This window comes from Pecten maximus, chromosome 2 (assembly GCF_902652985.1).
Source record: "Pecten maximus chromosome 2, xPecMax1.1, whole genome shotgun sequence".
Classification (NCBI taxonomy): domain Eukaryota; kingdom Metazoa; phylum Mollusca; class Bivalvia; order Pectinida; family Pectinidae; genus Pecten; species Pecten maximus.
Window position 1 is genome coordinate 41,155,665 of NC_047016.1, and position 21,781 is coordinate 41,177,445.

At 36.3% G+C, this 21,781-nt stretch overlaps 1 protein-coding gene across 1 annotated transcript; it reads right to left on the reverse strand.

Moving 5' to 3' along the window:
• Positions 1 to 355: 355 nt before the first annotated feature.
• On the reverse strand, positions 356 to 13,728 carry LOC117322103. Its single transcript, XM_033876859.1, has 6 exons — positions 13,231 to 13,728; positions 11,695 to 11,838; positions 7,750 to 7,818; positions 6,552 to 6,753; positions 6,021 to 6,167; positions 356 to 2,076 (listed from the first exon to the last, which is right to left on the reverse strand). The coding sequence occupies exons 1-4, from the start codon at positions 13,453 to 13,455 to the stop codon at positions 6,661 to 6,663; spliced, it is 531 nt and encodes a 176-aa protein (XP_033732750.1). The 5' UTR covers positions 13,456 to 13,728; the 3' UTR covers positions 356 to 2,076; positions 6,021 to 6,167; positions 6,552 to 6,660.
• Positions 13,729 to 21,781: the final 8,053 nt, after the last annotated feature.

Below are 21,781 nucleotides of genomic sequence, written 5' to 3' on the forward strand. Positions count from 1 at the left end.
CCATATTTTCTTTCTATAGTAACAGTGACCTTGATCTTTGACCTTTGGATTAGTAAAAAAAACAAGCCCATGCAAGGACTTGTGGTAAAACCTGCATGCAAATTGAGTTTAATGGGCCAAAGGAACTGGAGTTAACACAAGGAAACAAATTTTCTATTTTTAGTAACAGTGACCTTGACCTTTGACCAATGGTGACATGAAAAGCCATCCCAAGCAAGCACTTTTGGGACGGAAGATCTGAATGAAGTTTTTGTTTGAACAGCCCTCAGGAACTTAAGTTATCCCATGGAAACCTCTATGCGGACACTGCCACTGACCGACACGGACATAGTGATATCTACCTGCATTTTTGCAGGTGACACAAAAACGACTCTCCTTAAGGATATATGCCACATTTCTGTGACATATTTTACATGTACACTTGTAATACATTACTACAGAGTGACCCGATAAACACATCAATAAGTGTTAAAACAAACTTTAAACATTTGTGTAATATAAAACCAAATCAGAAATAAAATGAAGACAATTAACCTCAAATGACGATGAACATTCAAGTAAATAATGTCAATTAAAACAATGCGTAAATGCATAGTTCAACAAACTTTACAAAGAGCACGGCCTGTTTTATAATGGCCACATCAACACCAAGGTCTTGGTCTCAGTTTCATCAATATTCCTTAATATAATGTCGAAATCTGAGCCAAGGAACTTTCTTAAAATTCTTTAATACTTATATAAAAAATACTGAAGACTTTGATTCAAATACTCTGTACATCTGGTGTTGACAATAATGTTTTGGCTATGTAACTTGTAACTTTAATACACAATATGTGCCTGTCAAAATTTGGTATTAAACATTTTTTATTCATTTCTTATTCCCACCATTATTTGTGTCCATTTGTATAGTGCATTTGGTTCTCTTCTTGGTAACAAAATGAGCTTTACGGAATAACATCACTGATGTTTACCAGAAATTACACAGACTGTGGTAAGTACATATACATACATACATACATACATACATACATGTACCTATTGATATTTGATATCAGTGCATATTGCACACCTGGAATTTTGACATTTACTGCATATTGCACACTCAAAATGTAATTTTGACATTCATGCATAAGCATTATGCACTGCACCAGCATTTAAAAGTGTTAATGTCAAGTGGTTTTCCTGAGAAAAGTTTCAGACTCCAACTTGATATGAGGAAATAACAATTCTATACTCTTTACAAATTCAATGGAAATACGTCTACATTCATAATGACCAAAGTTTCAATATTGAGCTGATGCTGCCAAGTTAATGAAGCAAGAGGAGTATTGATAGCTGCCATCAAGTCAATGATGGGAGTAAATACTTGCTGCCATCAAATCAATGATGGGAGTAAATACTTGTTGCCATCAAATCAATGATGCGAGTAAATACTTGCTGCCATCAAATTAATGATGGGAGTAAATACTTGCTGCCATCAAATCAATGATGGGAGTAAATACTTGTTGCCATCAAATCAATGATGCGAGTAAATACTTGCTGCCATCAAATTAATGATGCGAGTAAATACTTGCTGCCATCAAATTAATGATGCGAGTAAATACTTGCTGCCATCAAGTCAATGATGGGAGTAAATACTTGCTGCCATCAAATTAATGATGCGAGTAAATACTTGCTGCCATCAAATCAATGATGGGAGTAAATACTTGCCGCCATCAAATCAATGATGCGAGTACATACTTGCCACCATCAAATCCATGATGCGAGTAAATACTTGCTGCCATCAAATCAATGATGCGAGTATATATTTGCTGCCAAATTAATGATGCATGTCGTTGCTGCCATGGTTGTGTGCTTCAAATTTCAGTATGGGTTTACACTTCAATCCTGTTTTACTGGTGCAAGCTTGGCCAGCTGCTGTCTGGCAGTTTTTGCCAGTTGTTTTGGGTCTGATCCCAGAATGGCATTGACAAATGTGAGGAATACAGTGACCATTCCAAAGGCTGCATGCCACACTGTGAAGGTGGTGGTCAGGATCTGGTTTAGGCCCATGGTGATCAGCAATAGGACACAAGCCTGTTACAGAATAAAATCTAATCTAAACAATATGTCTGACAGCAAGGCTTACAGCCGTTATAATATAAAATCAACTTTAAACATGACATTTGATTGCAAAATTAAGAATGTTTCAGGTCAATTCCACTGTCCGCGTCTTGTCTGGCCTGGCAACACTGAATTAACTTGTAATGGCCTTAAATTATGGTTTCTATTACTGGACTTAAAGAATCAAGATTCACTGCAAACATCAGTAGCAAACAAGAAATATCTATAAAAAAGATAAACGGCATAGTTTTAATTCTGGTGGTTATAATGTAAAACTGCTGGTGAGATAAATTAACGAACTAATGCGTTTCAGCAATGATAACAAATCAGTTTGAATCATTTTTGGTGATAAGACTGCATTTGAATTAGGAATATAAGTTTAATGTGTCATTTGAAAAAAATACATCCAATTATTCAGCTCACATTCAATCTTAACTTTGTTTCGTTTTTAACTACATGTCTGCATTTTGCATTTACCGCTACATTGACCAATCACATACTTCATCTTGACCAGAAACGCCACCTGGCGTGTCATATCCGGGGCCAAAAGAATATTTTACGGCTATGCCGAAAAATATATCTATTGGGATACAGCCCTATACAGTACACTACGTTTTTTAAGATTTAAACATCACAGTTTGGTATCATTCATTTATATTCACATATGTATCATAGTGTTATACAAGAGGCCCAATGGGCCTGTATCGCTCACCTGCCTCTACACAAAATTGCAGCTGATTGAGGTCATTTCTACAGATACTATGCTGATAACAACTTTATTTAAATATCAGAGTAAGCCAGGTTAATTCATGTCAATATATTTTCTAGTCCTTCATTCCAGAATACTATTGGCCTAAGATAGGTTCTTGGCGACTCTTGGCTCTAAGCATGCTACAAACAGGCCCAATATCAAGTCCCTGGGCCTCTTGGTTATTGAGAAGAAGTTGTTTGAATATTATAGCCTATTTGACCCATGTGACCTTGAATGAAGGTCAAGGTCATCTATTTGAACAAACTTGGTAGCCCTTCATCCCAGCATGCTACAGGCCCAATATCAAGTCCCTGTGCCTCTTGGTTATTGAGGAGAAGTTGTTTGAAGATTATAGCCTATTTGACCCATGTGACCTTGAATGATGGTCAAGGTCATTTATTTGAACAAACTTGTTAGCCCTTCATCCCAGCATGCTACAGGCCCAATACCAAGTCCCTGGGCCTCTTGATTATTGAGAAGAAGTCGTTTGAAGATTATAGCCTATTTGACCCATGTGACCTTAAATGAAGGTCAAGGTCATTTATTTTAACAAACTTGGTAGCCCTTCACCCCAGCATGCTACAGGCCCAATACCAAGTCCCTGGGCCTCTTGGTTATTGAGAAGAAGCCATTTGAAGATTATAGCCTATTTGACCCATGTGACCTTGAATGAAGGTCAATGTCATTCATTTGAACAAACTTGGTAGCCTTTCACCCCAGCATGCTACAGGCCCAATATCAAGTCCCTGGGCCTCTTGGTTATTGAGAAGAAGTTGTTTGAAGATTATAGCCTATTTGACCCATGTGACCTTGAATGATGGTCAAGGTCATTTATTTGAACAAACTTGGTAGCCCTTCACCCCAGCATGCTACAGGCCCAACATCAAGTTCCTGGGCCTCTTGGTTATTGAGAAGAAGTCATTTGAAGATTATAGCCTATTTGACCCATGTGACCTTGAATGAAGGTCAAGGTCATTTATTTTAACAAAGTTGGTAGCCCTTCACCCCAGCATGCTACAGGCCCAATATCAAGTCCCTGGGCCTCTTGGTTATTGAGAAGAAGTCGTTTGAAGATTATGGCCTATTTGACCCATGTGACCTTGAATGATGGTCAAGGTCATTTATTTGAACAAACTTGGTAGCCCTTCATCCCAGCATGCTACAGGCCCAATACCAAGTCCCTGGGCCTCTTGGTTATTGAGAAGAAGTCGTTTGAAGATTATAGCCTTTTTGACCCATGTGACCTTGAATGAAGGTCAATGTCATTCATTTGAACAAACTTGGTAGCCCTTCACCCCAGCATGCTACAGGCCCAACATCAAGTTCCTGGGCCTCTTGGTTATTGAGAAGAAGTCATTTGAAGATTATAGCCTATTTGACCCATGTGACCTTGAATGAAGGTCAAGGTCATTTATTTTAACAAAGTTGGTAGCCCTTCACCCCAGCATGCTACAGGCCCAATATCAAGTCCCTGGGCCTCTTGGTTATTGAGAAGAAGTCGTTTGAAGATTATGGCCTATTTGACCCATGTGACCTTGAATGATGGTCAAGGTCATTTATTTGAACAAACTTGGTAGCCCTTCATCCCAGCATGCTACAGGCCCAATACCAAGTCCCTGGGCCTCTTGGTTATTGAGAAGAAGTCGTTTGAATATTATAGCCTATTTGACCCATGTGACCTTGAATGAAGGTCAAGGTCATCTATTTGAACAAACTTGGTAGCCCTTCATCCCAGCATGCTACAGGCCCAATATCAAGTCCCTGTGCCTCTTGGTTATTGAGGAGAAGTTGTTTGAAGATTATAGCCTATTTGACCCATGTGACCTTGAATGATGGTCAAGGTCATTTATTTGAACAAACTTGTTAGCCCTTCATCCCAGCATGCTACAGGCCCAATACCAAGTCCCTGGGCCTCTTGATTATTGAGAAGAAGTCGTTTGAAGATTATAGCCTATTTGACCCATGTGACCTTAAATGAAGGTCAAGGTCATTTATTTTAACAAACTTGGTAGCCCTTCACCCCAGCATGCTACAGGCCCAATACCAAGTCCCTGGGCCTCTTGGTTATTGAGAAGAAGCCATTTGAAGATTATAGCCTATTTGACCCATGTGACCTTGAATGAAGGTCAATGTCATTCATTTGAACAAACTTGGTAGCCTTTCACCCCAGCATGCTACAGGCCCAATATCAAGTCCCTGGGCCTCTTGGTTATTGAGAAGAAGTTGTTTGAAGATTATAGCCTATTTGACCCATGTGACCTTGAATGATGGTCAAGGTCATTTATTTGAACAAACTTGGTAGCCCTTCACCCCAGCATGCTACAGGCCCAACATCAAGTTCCTGGGCCTCTTGGTTATTGAGAAGAAGTCATTTGAAGATTATAGCCTATTTGACCCATGTGACCTTGAATGAAGGTCAAGGTCATTTATTTTAACAAAGTTGGTAGCCCTTCACCCCAGCATGCTACAGGCCCAATATCAAGTCCCTGGGCCTCTTGGTTATTGAGAAGAAGTCGTTTGAAGATTATGGCCTATTTGACCCATGTGACCTTGAATGATGGTCAAGGTCATTTATTTGAACAAACTTGGTAGCCCTTCATCCCAGCATGCTACAGGCCCAATACCAAGTCCCTGGGCCTCTTGGTTATTGAGAAGAAGTCGTTTGAAGATTATAGCCTTTTTGACCCATGTGACCTTGAATGAAGGTCAATGTCATTCATTTGAACAAACTTGGTAGCCTTTCACCCCAGCATGCTACAGGCCCAATATCAAGTCCCTGGGCCTCTTGGTTATTGAGAAGAAGTTGTTTAAATGAAAAAGTTGACGCCGGATGGACGGCCGGACGGCCGGACAGACGGACGGACGACGGACGCCGCACCATGGCATAAGCTCACTTGCCCTTCGGGCAGGTGAGCTAATAACAGGGTTCACACCAGCTTTTGAAATTCTCTCTGATTAGGTCAAGTTTTGACCAGTATTTGATTATTTATCAATAATTTGTTTGACTTGTAAAAATTTGTTTTGGAAAACTGACAATTTTTCTAATCACCAAAATATCGCCGGAGTCACATTTTTATCCCCAATAATTTTTTCTTATTTCATATGCGCAAAATTTGACATTTGCAATCACTGGATTGAACCCTGATGTATCTTAATAAATACATACAAATGCATGACTGAGTAGGACCGCTTTCTTGTCATCTTCCCGCAAGAAATTCGACGCTCTCGCTGCCATGAAAGCCATTGTGATGAATCCTACCCCCATTAACCTGGCATTGTGAGCATGTGTAGCATCCAGTGTCATTGATGAAACCTACAAAGTCAAGTGCAATGTTAACAAAGTTTACCTTAAGTAGTTCGATGATGCTTTTGGTTTTGATAATAACTAGTAGAATACTTCTTTTATGCTTAATATTTTAATAATTTCAACCTTACTTAACATCCTGATTTGTCAGCTTTATAATTATGGACATTCATACAGATTAATTTGTACTCTATTGAATTTTTTCTATAGATTCGACTAACTATAAACCTTGAAAATCATTTACTTAAAATTTTAAAACAACATTAACTATCAACTAATAAAATACAACGGGTCAAATTTCTGAAAATTTAACATTGTTCAGGGGAAAATAAATCAAGACATTGTACATATCTGAGTATTTGTTCATGTATGTGTAAACCTTGAAAAACTTACCACTTGACATGCATATAATTTTTGTGGGAAGACTACTGCTATTATACCAAACAAAAACCAGATCACAAAGTCCAGTCGAAGATGAGTATTTCGACGAGAGGTAGAGACTTCAACATAGCCTCCCCATTCCTTTTGTCTGATGGAGTGGAATACAAGCAGTCCGAACCAAACCAAAACGACATGTACACCCTAAGTTCTGCATCTGTAAAATATTCATACAGCATTATTATTATACATTTATTCATATTTATATGTGATGGTAACAAAACCAACTACATGTAAGTATAATTATAAGTTATCATATTTCCTAGAGATCAGTTTAAAACAAAATAAAAATTCTCCATATACAAGATTAAAAAATAAACAAAGCAATTACTCTTTCAGAAAGTTAAACAACTTATATATAAATCCTGATATATGCAAAAATTATCAAATCAGTATGTGGCCATAAAAACGTAACTATATACATGTACATGTATCATGATCATCAAAAAGCATACTCAGTTTTAAAGAAATTGCAAAAATAAAAGTTATCTGCAGATATTATTCAAATACTGAAATAAACGAAGGGGCAATAACTTTTAGTTGAAATATAATAAAACCAATTACTAAAACTGCTATCAAAGGAGAAACTGACATAGTACAATATATATCATGATTATTAACTATCAAGCCTTGCAAGTTTCAAAGACATTTTTTTTTCACAGGCATATGAAAAGGAGATTACTGGTTAAGGTCCCAAGAGATACATGTATTTCAATATGTACATGTCCAATTTTAATCTGATCCATTTGATCCAGGCAACTGGACAAGATATATATTACTCATTACTCACTTAAATCTAAAGTTGTATTCAGACATACTATACTTCAGCTGTGACTCAATTTTGAACGCAGACCTAGTTCTTTTTGTATTTGTCATGCATGTCAGAGTTTTTTTTTATTGAGACAGAGCTTTCAATGGAGATTGTCATAAAATTATGGCAGATTGCTTCATGTTGATGTGTTTGGAGTATCGAAATATCAAAGGAAAAAAATCAACATTCAAAACATTACCTGAAAGAATTGTTTTTTTATTGAAAATCATATATTGGAACTGCCTATTCCAATGTTGACTGCAGTTTTACATATTATTTTTTTAACCTCATGTGCATCATTTTGTTACTTTATATATATGTATACCATGTACATGTACTTACATTAGAATTGAACTTGGAGTTTCCCTTGGCCAATGAAGCACCTTGCACCAGTAAAGAACATCCCATACACTACAATATGAAATGTAATATTCATTAAAACGTGCGATATCGTTATCGCTATATCATGATCAGTTCAAATGATTTAATGGGAGCAAGTATCCAGGCAGGGCAGCCACAGCACCATGTTACTTGTCACTATATGCGATTGCAATGTACTTATTTTTTTTTTATACATGCATGCTAGAATATGAAATATAACAATTTAGAATACAAATCAAATGACATTTTGTGTATGTGCAATTATGGCTATCACTGTGACTATTAGATGATATATAAAATACAGTCAAACCTGCCTTAGCGACCACCTGAATTAAACGACTTCCTTTCATATGCGACCGTACTTTTTCCTCCCAACGTTATTTACTATACTAGTGACCTGAATTAAGCGACTACCTGTCAGACGCGACTAACGACCGTCATTTCCGTGTCCCAAATGCTGAAAAGCGACTTTTTTCAGCGACTTTCCGAGTTTTAAAACGGAAGCAGAAGTCATAATCAAGAAGAAACCGGACGAACTTATCTGTTTTTAAAGATTAAAAAATACTTCAGAAATGCATGAAATGTCTTATTCTGTCTCAAAAAATGTACTGAATTGATTATATTTGCTCTGATAACACCCAAAAACGAACGAAACTGTATTTTACTTCTAAAGAATGAAAGAAGGAGATGGGATATGGCGAAAAAACGTCCTCGCCATTCAGACGATTTTCACGAAATTTTGATAGATAGAAAAACAAACATTTGCTTGGGAAGTATTCAAAAAGAGTGAACAAACAGTCAACTTACTGTTTAACTGGAATTTATGTTCTTTTTGAGACATTAGGACAGATATTTGCAAGTTAAAAACGTCTCCATCGTTATGAAGGAAATGCAGTTACGTGACTAATAATCCGGACGGAAGTCCGGACCAGGAATTCAGGAATGCAAAAAAAAAAAAAAAGTTTTTTTTTTTTTTTTGGAAATGTATCAGGCACTGGAAATAATCAAATTAGCCATTCAAACTCTTTGATTATTTTTTGTTTTTAAAAATATTCATTTTTTATTGTAACATGCTAAAATAATTTAAATATAATTATATATATATCAATGAAAATAAAAGAAACTTAATTAAATTTATAAAAACAGATACATGTATTGTACTTCATATGTAGAAATGGGGATATTTTTATATATTGTTCATTATTATAAGCATTTTATTTCATAAAGTGAATAGTGATTTTTCTTTTTCTTTTTTTTTCTTTTTTTTTTCTTTCTTTCGTTTTCCTCAAGAAGTCTCTTACAGATTTGATTATATACACAATCTTAATTGATGACTGAGGTAATTCCTTTTCATATATGTACTAATACTTGTAGCTGATAAATTTTACATATGTGGCAGAATAATTATGAACTTTACTTTTCGGGTCATTTTCTTTGAACCTGGATTAAGAGACCACCTGTCATATGTGACCTTTTTTAATGACTCCCTTGGAAGGTCACATATGACAGGTTTGACTGTATGTCACGATTTATTAATTTTTCCTCAAATACATTAGGACTATTTTATCTTAGAACCCCAGAATCTGCAATACACTTATATCTAGATTAAAGAATTGTTAGTTCACAATATTGGTATCATGACTATTTTTAGAACCTCAGAATCTGCAATACACTTATATCTTAAAGTTAAAGAATCATTATTTCTGAATATTGATACATATGCAGATTTTATCATCATTCAGTGTTTTTTTCAGGTAATTTTTTCAACAGCCTATGCCTTTTCAATTGGGAAAATAATTGCGGTGTTTGGTGAATTTGGGAAAATAGCAAATAATGACAAAATACTTAAATAAGTCAAAACACTTCATTTATTGGCTTTTCTAGTCTGCCTCATGATATGAAGAGTCAGTAGCAAGCATCCTGGGTTATTACTTAGACTACAAAACAAAGGAAGTTTTCTTGTTTTCATCTTGGTGTTTGTCTACGGACTCTCTGAAACGCTTGCCTGCATGTCATTTGTGGAAAGCGCAACAGTGATCAGGATTAGAGTTACCTCCCTTATACCGTTTATACGACTAATTGAGGCCAACTTGCCTATCGCGGAAGTAAATTTGTCAGTCTACTGTTCACGTGTATGATGATCAACTATCGTACCATAATATTCACATATTCTAGGAATGAACTACAATACAGATAACCAGATTGAAATTCAATACAATTTTTTTTTTTTAAATTGGGAAAAATGATGTTTCAAAATTGGGAAAATACAACTTTTTTTGGCAAGGGGAAACAGCCTAAAGTCGGCTGTAGATCTGGCCAAAAAAAATCACTGTCATTTATAATACAAGAGGCCCATGGGCCTTAACGGTCATCTGACAAACACTTACACTTACAGCAGGGACACACCCCTCAATCCAGCATTATTACCATAAATCATTTATCGCAGCCAGTTATGTTTTAGATCAAATTTGGTTTTTATCCATTTAGCTTGTCCAGGAAGAGCAGCATCATAAAGCAAAATTTTAGCCAAGTTCCCATTTTTGGGGCATGCCCCTCTGTGTCCTAATGGGTCAGACAAGACTCATTTATATCAATTAGGATTGCCTTTCCCCAATGATGTTTCATGCTAAATATAGTTGTAATCAATTAAGGCATTAAGGAGGAATTGCATTTTAAAGAAATGTTTAACCTAAGCGCTCCTTTTGCCCCATCTTTTTTTCCCCAGGGGTCAAACCTGTCTCATTAAAAAATATGATTGCCGTCACCTTATATTTCACATCAAATTAGGTTGTAATCCACCAAAAGGTTAGGGAGGATTAGGATTTAACAGAAAATATTCACCAAAGTTCCCCTTTTGGGGCCCTGCCCCTAAGGCCCCAGGGGTCTCACTAGCCTCGTTTATATAAAATATGACCACCCTTCCCAAAGGATGTTTCACACTATATTTCGTATTAATCCACCCAAGGGTTAGAGAGAAGTAGGATTTATAGCAAAAATTCACCAAAGTTCCCCTTTTGGGGCCCCGCCCCTCTGGCCCTAGGGGTCAAACCAGCCTCATTTATATAAAATATGATTGTCCTCCTCCAATGATGTTTCACACCAAATTTGGTAATAATTCACTATGGGGGTTAGGAGGAGTAGTATTGTAAAGCAAAATTTCATCAAAGTTCCCCTTTTGGGGCCCTGCCCTTCTGGCCCCAGGGGCCACACCAGCCTAATTTATATAAAATATGACCACCCTCCCCCAATGATGTTTCACACAATATCTGGTTGAAATCCACCAAAGGGTTAAGGAGGAGTAGGATTTTATAGCAAAATTTCATAAAAGTTCCCCTTTTGGGGCCCCGCCCCTCAGGCCCCAGGGGCCACACCAGCCTCATTTATATAAAATATGACCACCCTCCCCCAATGATGTTTCACACAATATCTGGTTGAAATCCACCAAAGGGTTAAGGAGGAGTAGGATTTTATAGCAAAATTTCATCAAAGTTCCCCTTTTGGGGCCCCGCCCCTCAGGCCCCAGGGGTCACACCAACTTCATTTATATAAAATATGACTGCCCTCCCCCAATGATGTTTCCAACCAAATTTAGTTGTAATCCACCCAAGGGTAAAGGAGGAGTAGGATTTTATAGCAATATTCACCTAAGTTCCCTTTTCGGCGCCCCGCCCTTCTGGCCCCAGGGGTCAGACCAGCCTCATTTATATAAAATATGATTGCCCTCCCCCAATGATGCTTCAAACCAAATTTGGAAGTAATCCACCCAAGCGTTAAGGAGGAGTAGCGTTTTGAAAGAAAAAGTTTACGGACGGCGGACGGCGGACGACGGACGAAGCACGATGACTATAGGTCATCCTGACCCTTTGGGTCAGATGACCTAATAAATACTACAGATTTAACACCCACCAGAGTCATGGACAAAAGGTAACTGCTATGAACAGTGTTATCTGAACTCTTCATAGTCAGGAAGAAGGTCATGCCAATCGCAAGGTCATTTATCCCAATGGAGCGGATTTCTTGAAGGTGGAGGACATCAGGATCCACATTTTCCTAGGAATGGAAGAAATATTTTTATCAGTTTAACGCTTTGCATTTAAATGTTAAGTTAAATATATATATATACATTGTATATATGTATATACAAAAATGTCTATAAGTATTTGACATATATTTTGTCCTTCAAATTTCTGATAAGGAGTGGGTTGACATTTGAATTGCTAAAAATCAAGGGTAAACGTGACATCCTGATCAAGTCCTTAATTTTTAACTGAATGTTTGGCAAAAACATATTGGGCGCAGGTTGGACTGCTAAATAATCCATAATGTTAAAATTTAATTAGTCAACCACAAAGGATGGTTTAAAATACACATTTTCAGTATTTGTTTTTCAAAATAATATAAATTTAATTGTCCAACACTTAAAAAGTTTATTTGTAAATGTCAAATAAAAAAAAAAAAAATTACCTGCTTTGATGAAAACAATGTTTATAATGTCATTGAAAAACTTGTTAAAACTTCATTGACCCTAAAAGTTATGTTGAACACTTTAGTCACCTATACCTACTTAATTCACATCCTTTTTTTTTTAAAATCTTGTATAATGTAAATTATGTCACTGACTTAAATTTAGTAGATACAAAGATAATTACTCTAATAGGGTCATTCATGCTGACATCACACTGGTCAGAAATACAGATTTGGCCACCTGCACTGGTTGAATCTTAATTATTTGCTTGCATTAATTATATAATGAAAAACATACAGGTGAACTGATAACTATTGATATTGTCAGATCAGTGAAAAATTATTCAATAATTCAATCTTCATTTTGGTACACGAAATTTAAAATTTGGTCGAAAAATAAGGAAGAAATTAACTACTAAATCTGCCTTTTGTAGTGAGTCGTAGACAATTCAAACCACCAAAGTCAGTCAGACCATCAGTGGGAGGAGCGCCTGAACTGGACATAGTGACATCACTAATCACTATGAATGCTGATGAACAGTCTTATGGATACTGAAATTAGCGATTTCGAAAGTTACCCCTATTCAAAATTTGGAACACACTAGGTATGTTCATATGACAACCACATGTCATGTGTATACAGGAAGTGTGAGTGTTAAATTAGTCGAAATATATTCAGGTCCTGTATATATTCCCGTCTTTAGTATGACCCATCAATGGCCCTTTTATGTGTCCCGAATTATTTGGGTATACTATTTATAGGTCAATGGCCAAAAACACAGGTCTCTGTTAAGTAAGTTGCAGTTGAATGTTCTCTGAGTACGGCATAATAATCATGTTGGTAGAAATGCTGGATTTTCTGTATCGACATAGATTTTCTATCTTTCAAACTGAATCTGAAAACCGAGTATTGAAATATCCTACTATATCTAATAAATTACCATTTCGTATAAATAAATTTCTGAGCATTCCTCTTACCGCAGCAAATAATCTGAAGCCTATTTCTGGAAAGAGGAGAAAGAAGATCCCCTCCAACACCATAACAAATGTCAGTCCTTTCACCATAAATTTGGCTCCAAACGGCACAAGAACTAGCAACAATACGATATTAATGGCCGTCGCCACGGTCACTGTCATGTCTGACGTAAATACATCGACATGTTCTTTGAACATGCCGACAACCCAATCCCTTGCTGCTTCCATGACTTGGGATATTTGCAACGATCACTTGTTGAAATTCGAATTCCCTCCTTCTTTGTCAACAACGCTACGAGCGATTGTGGCGACCTCTTGGTACTTGAGACGCTTGAATACGTTTGGTGCGGTAAGTATTCCACACTTATGATCACATAAATTATTTCGTGTAAAAATAAAATACTTACTACTTATACAAAGCAGGGGCGTCCCTGCACAAAGATATTAATTGAAATAACAAAGATGGTCGTAAAAAAGGAAAGATAATGAGAACATACGTCCATTAAATGGACTCGCACATGACCTGACACCATAAATGACACACAAACGTGTTTTGTGCAAATGATATCGGGGTGATATTTTATGGAACCGGGATGCCGTAGAAAACGGAACCAAATATCAAATTTTCTTTACATACTTGTTGAAAATGGACCCCGTTGAATAGTGACCCACATAAAAGTATTGGAACTCGGTACCAGTTTATATTGTTATATAAATGGTATATAGAATCTATATATTATTTACAGAGACATATATAGAGAGATTTATGGGGCACCGTTTTACTATTTATTAACAAAACTGGATATCCATAATTCGAATTTCGGATATCCATAATTCATTTTTGGATATCCAAAATTCGAATTTATGATATCATTAAATAATTTTGGATATCCAATATTAATTTTGGATATCCTAAATTAATATTAGATATCCAAAATTCGAATTATGGATATCCAAAAAATGAATTATGGATATCCAAAATTCCAAATATCATTTCTTGATATCATTAAATCAAATTTTGGATATCTTAAAGTGCTTTGAATTTAGGATATATCCATAATTCGAATTTTGGATATCCATAAATCGGGGAAATGTTAATATTTTACTGTCTAATGATTTCTCCCTGCTACATTCTGTTCCCGCGGGCGCATTTTTTCGTAGGATCGGAAGTCCTTGGACTTCACTATATGAATCAATGCGATTCCAAGATGGAGCGAACAACGTTGCACTGCCAAAATCTTCCCCCTAATGTGCCAGAGTATGTCTGTCGCCATGTTCTGTTTTGTACAAATTCCTCCGTTGACTTGTCGGAGCACCCTAAGTAGTAACTTTTGGTAAATGTTGTATGTAAGGGCCTAACTGTCTGGGGAAGTTTGTCCTTTGGAACTCCTCTGCTGTATTCTATTTCGTAAACGTTGTTGATATCACAAAATCGAATTATGGATATCCAAAAATACATGGAATTTAGGATATCCATAATTCGAATTTTGGATATCCAAAAATGAATTATGGATATCCTAAATTCGAATTATGGATATCCAAAAATGAATTGAGGATATCCAAATTTCGAATTATGGATATCCTAAATTCAAAACATTTTAAGACATCCTAAATTCGAATTATGGATATCAAGAAATGAATTATGGATATCCTAAATTCGAATTATAGATATCCAGTTTTGTTAATAAATAGTAAAACGGCGCCCCATAGAGATTGACGACTCTTGTCTACACGGTTCAGTCTTCACTAGACGCCATATTGGAGAAAACTTGAAAACCAGACACATAATTATGGATAATTTCTATTTGAAATCATCACCAATATCTAATTATGTGCTTTAACTTTATTAATATCACAGTGCAGAAGTGTCATCAATATGAAATATATCACAATTTGCTGTCTAAACGTTTGTTTTTTGAGTATGAAAGTCAAGCACACCGCAGGAAAGATCGGCGGGAATCTCTAATTTTTTTCGAAAAGTCCCTATGAGGATTAATGACAACAATGTGCATGATAAACAAGACTATATTCCATAAGTATGATAGTTTTTGGTTAATGTGGTAACTTTTGTAGTGGCCTAAATAAAACGATGTGCTTTTTGTGTGCGTTTAAAATTGACGATGTTTTGGTCTGATGTAATGGCTGCTTAATTACAAAACATGGACATGTCGAATAGGACCCAATGGATTTTCGAAAATACGGATTAATGACAACAATGTGCATGATCAATAAGACTAAATCCCATTAGTATGATAGTTTTTGGTTAATGAAGTTACTTTTGTAGTAGCCTAAATAAAATGATGTGCTTTGTGTGTGTCTTTAAAAGTGACGATGTTTTGGTCTGACGTAATGGCGGATTAACCAGAACATGTCGAATAATGTAAGTTCCAGTACATCGATACACACATGCGCCAAGCCCGATTTACCTGTGCTCGCGCGTTTGATAGGGGACAAGTTGCTCTCGATAAGGGATATGCTTGAGTGGTCACGAATAAAGGGAACCATCACTTGTACGGGGAAATAGCGATGTTACTTATCTCTCTATATATGTCTCTGACAATATTGATTGACATTGATTAACAATTTGATCTTTGACCCTTGGTTACCCATATAATGACCTTTGACATAACTCCTCACTGTTATAAGATATTCATATGACATGTACACGATATTGGTTGACATTGATAAAAAATTTAACCTTTGACCTTTGGTGACCCAGATAATGAAATTTCGTATAACTTATCACTGTTATAAGATATGCATATGAAATGTATATGACATTGGACCAAATTAATTAAGAGTATGACCTGTGACCTTTGGTGACCCATATAATGACCTTTGGTATATATTCAAACTGTAATATGATATGCATATGAAATGTATGTGATATTGATCGACATTGATTAATACATTGTAGTTTGACTTTTGACCCTTTGGAACCCATATAATGACCTTTGCTTTAACTCATCACTGTTATACGATATGCATATAACATGTTTTGGTTTATTATTTAGAGATCCACTGTAACATTATATGGAACATGGAACTGGTGTCATTTTGAAAATCTAATATTGAAAAGGGTTAATATGTTATGGGGGTCCATTTTCAATGTTGAATGTGGAACCAGGGTCATTTTCAGCAAATGATATGCAAATGGGTCAATATGTCGTGGGGTCCATTTTCAATGTTGAATATAGAACCGGGGTCATTTTCAGCAAATGATATGGAAATGGGTTATTATTTTGTGGGGTCCATTTTCAACGTTGAAAATGGAACCGGGGTCATTTTTTGAAAAATAATATGGAAATGAGTCAGTATGTCATGGGGTCCATTTTCAACGTTGAATATGGAACCGGGGTCATTTCCAGGAAATGATATGGAAATGGGTTAATATTTCGTGGGGACCATTTTCAATGTTGAATATGGAACCAGGGTCATTTTTAGAACAAGGGCCCAATGGGCCGAAATCGCTCACCTGCAATGCAGTGATCATTTCATATATGGATCCTGCAGTTATTCGAAAGCATGCTACAGGACCAATATAATGTGTTTCGGCACTTAACTAGAAGTAATTGAAAGATTTAAGCATATTTGATCGACGTGACCTTGAATGTGAGTCGGGATCATTCATTTTAACGAACTTTGTAGCCCTTCACCCCAGCATGCTACAGACCCAATATCAACTCCCTGGGACTCTTGGTTATCGAGAAGAAGTTGTTTAAAGATTTTAGCCTTTTTGACTCCTGTGACCTTGAATGAAGGTCAAGGTCATTCATTTGAACAAACTAGGTGTAGCCCTTCACCCCAGCATGCTACAGGCCAAATATTAGGTCTCTGGACCTTCTGGTTATTGAGAAGAAGTTGCTTGAATGGAAAAGCAAATGGGCAGGTGAGCTAAAAATAATATGTGTGTTTTTTGTTGATGAATTCAGTATGTTTAGTAAAAATATTGCCGTGCTCAATCTCCAGTTTGAGGAAAGTCCTCAAACTGGAGATTTCCAGTTTGTCAAAAATCGGCTTGGTGTTTTCTGATTGGCTAAGCAGTCAGAGGAAATGTTACAAATCTCCTGACAACATCCTGATGATTCAATGCATTCGTCACTCTTTAGATCACCCTGGACACAGTGGACTGGTCAACTTTTTCATCATGTGGTTACATATCTATCCCACATAATCATCAAAAAATTATTTATCCTTATCGCTGGGTTTGGCATTTCTAATTTGCACTTCACAAGAATTAAGGCAAATTCTACACATTCTACATGAACTATGATGAGCAAACTGTTTACTTTCATCTCCATATTTGATGGACAGAATGATACTCATAGCTTTGATTTGTTTTATTAAAACCTTTACACTTGTCATGGATCCACTTTGTATTTGACCTTATGACCCAAAATGACATTGGACTTTGATCCAGTGACCTTGGTATTTGGTCAGTTGATTATATTGTTTAATTCCGAACAACTTTGCTTCAAAATGTCATAACAAAATGTTCATAAGTGTACAGACACAATTTGACTTTGACCTTTGACACTGTGACCTTGAATTTGGTCAGTTCTTGTTTAATTGTGACAAATGCATCAAGTATAACAACATGTTGCAGTAAAAGATTTCAAATTTGACCTTGACTTTGACCCAATGACCTTGACTTTTGGTCAGTCAACTCGATGTAAATCTGATCAATCTCATGTCATTACAAACTGTTCATCAGTAAAGGCGACAAGCTCATTGGGAATTTGCGATGTATGTGATAACAAGAGGCCCAATGGGCCTATATCACTCACCTGGCTCTACAGCAAATTTGCAGTTGATTGATGTCATTTCTACAGACACTATGCTGATAACAACTTTATTCAAATATCAGAATAAGCTAGGTTTATTCATGTCAATATATTTTCTAGTCCTTCATTCCAGCATACTATTGGCCTAAGATCGGGTCTTGGTGACTCTTGGCTCTATGCATGCTACAGACAGGCCCATGCAATATCAAGTCCCTGGGCCTCTTGGTTATTGAGAAGTCTTTTAAAGATTTTAGCCTATTTGACCCACGTGACCTTGAATGAAGGTCAAGGTCATTCATTTGAACAAACTTTTTAGTCCTTTACCCCAGCATGCTACAGGCCAAATATCAAGTCCATTGGCCTCTTGGTTATTGAGAAGAGGTTGTTGGAAGATTATTTAGTCTATTTCACCCATGTGACCTTGAATGATGGTCAAGGTCATTTATTTGAACAAACATAGTAGCCCTTCACCCCAGCATGCTACAGGCCCTATATTAAGTCCATGGGCATCTTGGTTATCGAGAAGTTGTTTGAAAATTTTAGCCTATTTGACCCATGTGACCTTGAACGAAGATCAAGGTCAACTATTTGAACGAACTTGGTAGCCCTTTACCCAAGCATGCTACAGGCCCAATATCAAGTCCCTGGGCCTCTTGGTTATTGAGAAGTCGTTTGAATATTATAGCCTATTTGACCTTGAATGAAGGTCAAGGTCATTCATTTGAACAAACATGGTAGCCCTTCACTCCAGCATGCTACAGACCCAATATCAAGTCCCTGGGCCACTTGGTTATTGAGAAAAAGTTGTTTAAATAAAAATTTGACGTTGGACGGACGACGCACAACGGCATAAGCTCACTTGCCCTTTGGGCAGGTGAGCTAAAAATCAATTCAGATTTTTTTTTTCGATTTCGTTGTTTATCTTGAATAACAAATCAATAAAAAGTAACACAACACAAAGTCAAAATAGGTATACATATTGATGTCCTGTTTAATTAACACCATATTGGAATTTTTTCTCATGATGTTTCTGAACATTTCATCACATTGTATTTGGAAATACAAATCTTTGTCAATGCCACATATTGTATGTTGAAATACAAGTCTGTTTTATTTCCACATTACATTGTGGAAATATTAGTCAGTCTTAATAATTTTCAACATGAATATATTAGTCTTAAATGCAACTGATTAAAATACAAAATATTCAAATTACATAATTCAACACAAGGTCACCTAGGTATTGATTGTTTTCATACAAACACTGTTTGCATATAAAATAAAATAGCACATGTTAATATTTGTAATGAACTACATTACACTGGGTTTATTACCAGGTATGGGTTCATCACCAGGTATGGTTTATTACCAGGCATGGTTTATTACCAGGTATGGGGTTATTACCATATAAGTGTTTATTACCATGTATAGGGTTATTATCAGGTATGGGTTTAATACCAGGTATGGGGTTATTACCATATAAGGGTTATTACCATGTATTGAACGATTACCATGTATAGGGTTATTACCAGGTATAGGTTTAATACCAGGTATGGGGTAATTACCAGGTATGGGTTTAATACCAGGCATGGGGTTATTACCATGTATTGGACGATTACCATGTATAGGGTTATTACCAGGTATGGGTTTAATGCCAGGTATGGGGTTATTACCAGGTATGGGGTTATTACCAGGTATGGGTTTAATACCAGGTATGGGGTTATTACCAGGTATGGGGTTATTACCAGGCATGGGGTTATTACCAGGTATTGGACGATTACCATGTATAGGGTTATTACCAGGTATGGGGTTATTACCAAGTATGGGGTTATTACCATATATAGGGTTATTACCAGGTATGGGGTTATAACCATGTATAGGGTTATTACCATGTAAGGGTTTATTACAATGTATAGGGTTATTACCAGGTAAGGGGTTATTACCAGGTATGAGTTTATTACCAGGTAAGGGGTTATTACCAGGTATGAGTTTATTACCAGGTAAGGGGTTATTACCATGTATGAGTTTATTACCAGGTATGTGTTTATTACCAGGTATGTGTTTATTACCAGGTATGAGTTTATTACCAGGTATGGGGTTATTACCAGGTATGGGGTTATTACCATATAAGGGTTATTACCATGTATTGGACGATTACCATGTATAGGGTTATTACCAGGTATGGGTTTAATGCCAGGTATGGGGTTATTACCAGGCATGGGGTTATTACCAGGTATTGGACGATTACCATGTATAGGGTTATTACCAGGTATGGGGTTATTACCAGGTAAGGGGTTATTACTATGTATGAGTTTATTACCAGGTATGGGGTTATTACCAAGTATGGGGTTATTACCATATATAGGGTTATTACCAGGTAAGGGTTTATTTCCATGTATAGGGTTATTACCATGTATAAAGTTATTACCATGTAAGGGTTTATTACCATGTATAGGGTTATTACCAGGTAAGGGGTTATTACTATGTATGAGTTTATTACCAGGTATGTGTTTATTACCAGGTATGAGTTTATTACCAGGTATGGGGTTATTACCAGGTATGAGTTTATTACCAGGTAAGGGGTTATTACCATGTATGAGTTTATTACCAGGTATGTGTTTATTACCAGGTATGTGTTTATTACCAGGTATGAGTTTATTACCAGGTATGGGGTTATTACCATGTATGTGTTTATTACCAGGTATGTGTTTATTACCATGTATGAGTTTATTACCAGGTATGTGTTTATTACCAGGTATGTGTTTATTACCAGGTATGAGTTTATTACCAGGTAAGGGGTTATTACCATGTATGAGTTTATTACCAGGTATGTGTTTATTACCAGGTATGTGTTTATTACCAGGTATGAGTTTATTACCAGGTATGGGGTTATTACCATGTATGTGTTTATTACCAGGTATGTGTTTATTACCATGTATGAGTTTATTACCAGGTATGTGTTTATTACCAGGTATGTGTTTATTACCAGGTATGTGTTTATTACCAGGTATGGGGTTATTACCATGTATAGGGTTATTACCAGGTAAGGGGTTATTACTATGTATGAGTTTATTACCAGGTATGAGTTTATTACCAGGTATGAGTTTATTACCAGGTATGAGTTTATTACCAGGTATGGGGTTATTACCAGGTATGGGGTTATTACCAGGTAAGGGGTTATTACTATGTATGAGTTTATTACCAGGTATGAGTTTATTACCAGGTATGAGTTTATTACCAGGTATGGGGTTATTACCAGGTATGAGTTTATTACCAGGTATGGGGTTATTACCATGTATGAGTTTATTACCAGGTATGTGTTTATTACCAGGTATGGGGTTATTACCAGGTATGGGGTTATTACCAGGTAAGGGGTTATTACCATGTATGAGTTTATTACCAGGTAAGGGGTTATTACCAGACATGAGCTAATACTATTAACATGAACTGCGTCAACATGAACTAAATTTGTTGAGATCATGTGATAACTTTTAACAAACTTTACATTTCAAGGTGTTGCTTAGAGAAGAGGGACATCTGGTCCTATAACCTTGAACAATGGCACCTGAATCAGGAATAGACAGATAAATTATATTGATATGATTTGATTTAAGATATGGTCAAGTGACTCTTTATTCTTGAACATATCTTCAGCACATTCTAATTAGGTACAGAACTTGATGTTATACCACATGTATGACATCAATACAACTGAATCGTTGATTGGCTCATTAGGTATCTTGTATAAAAGTGTTTTCTTTGCTACAAAA

Excerpts from the sequence above, each read along its gene's own strand:
- LOC117322103 (XM_033876859.1), bottom strand. The coding sequence starts at position 13,455 with ATGGAAGCAGCAAGGGATTGGGTTGTCGGCATGTTCAAAGAACATGTC. Across the intron at positions 11,839-13,230 it reads GCTTCAGATTATTTGCTGCG|GAAAATGTGGATCCTGATGT; the intron begins GTAAGAGGAATG and ends TTCCATTCCTAG. Across the intron at positions 6,754-7,749 it reads ACTCCAAGTTCAATTCTAAT|ATGCAGAACTTAGGGTGTAC; the intron begins GTAAGTACATGT and ends AATATTTTACAG.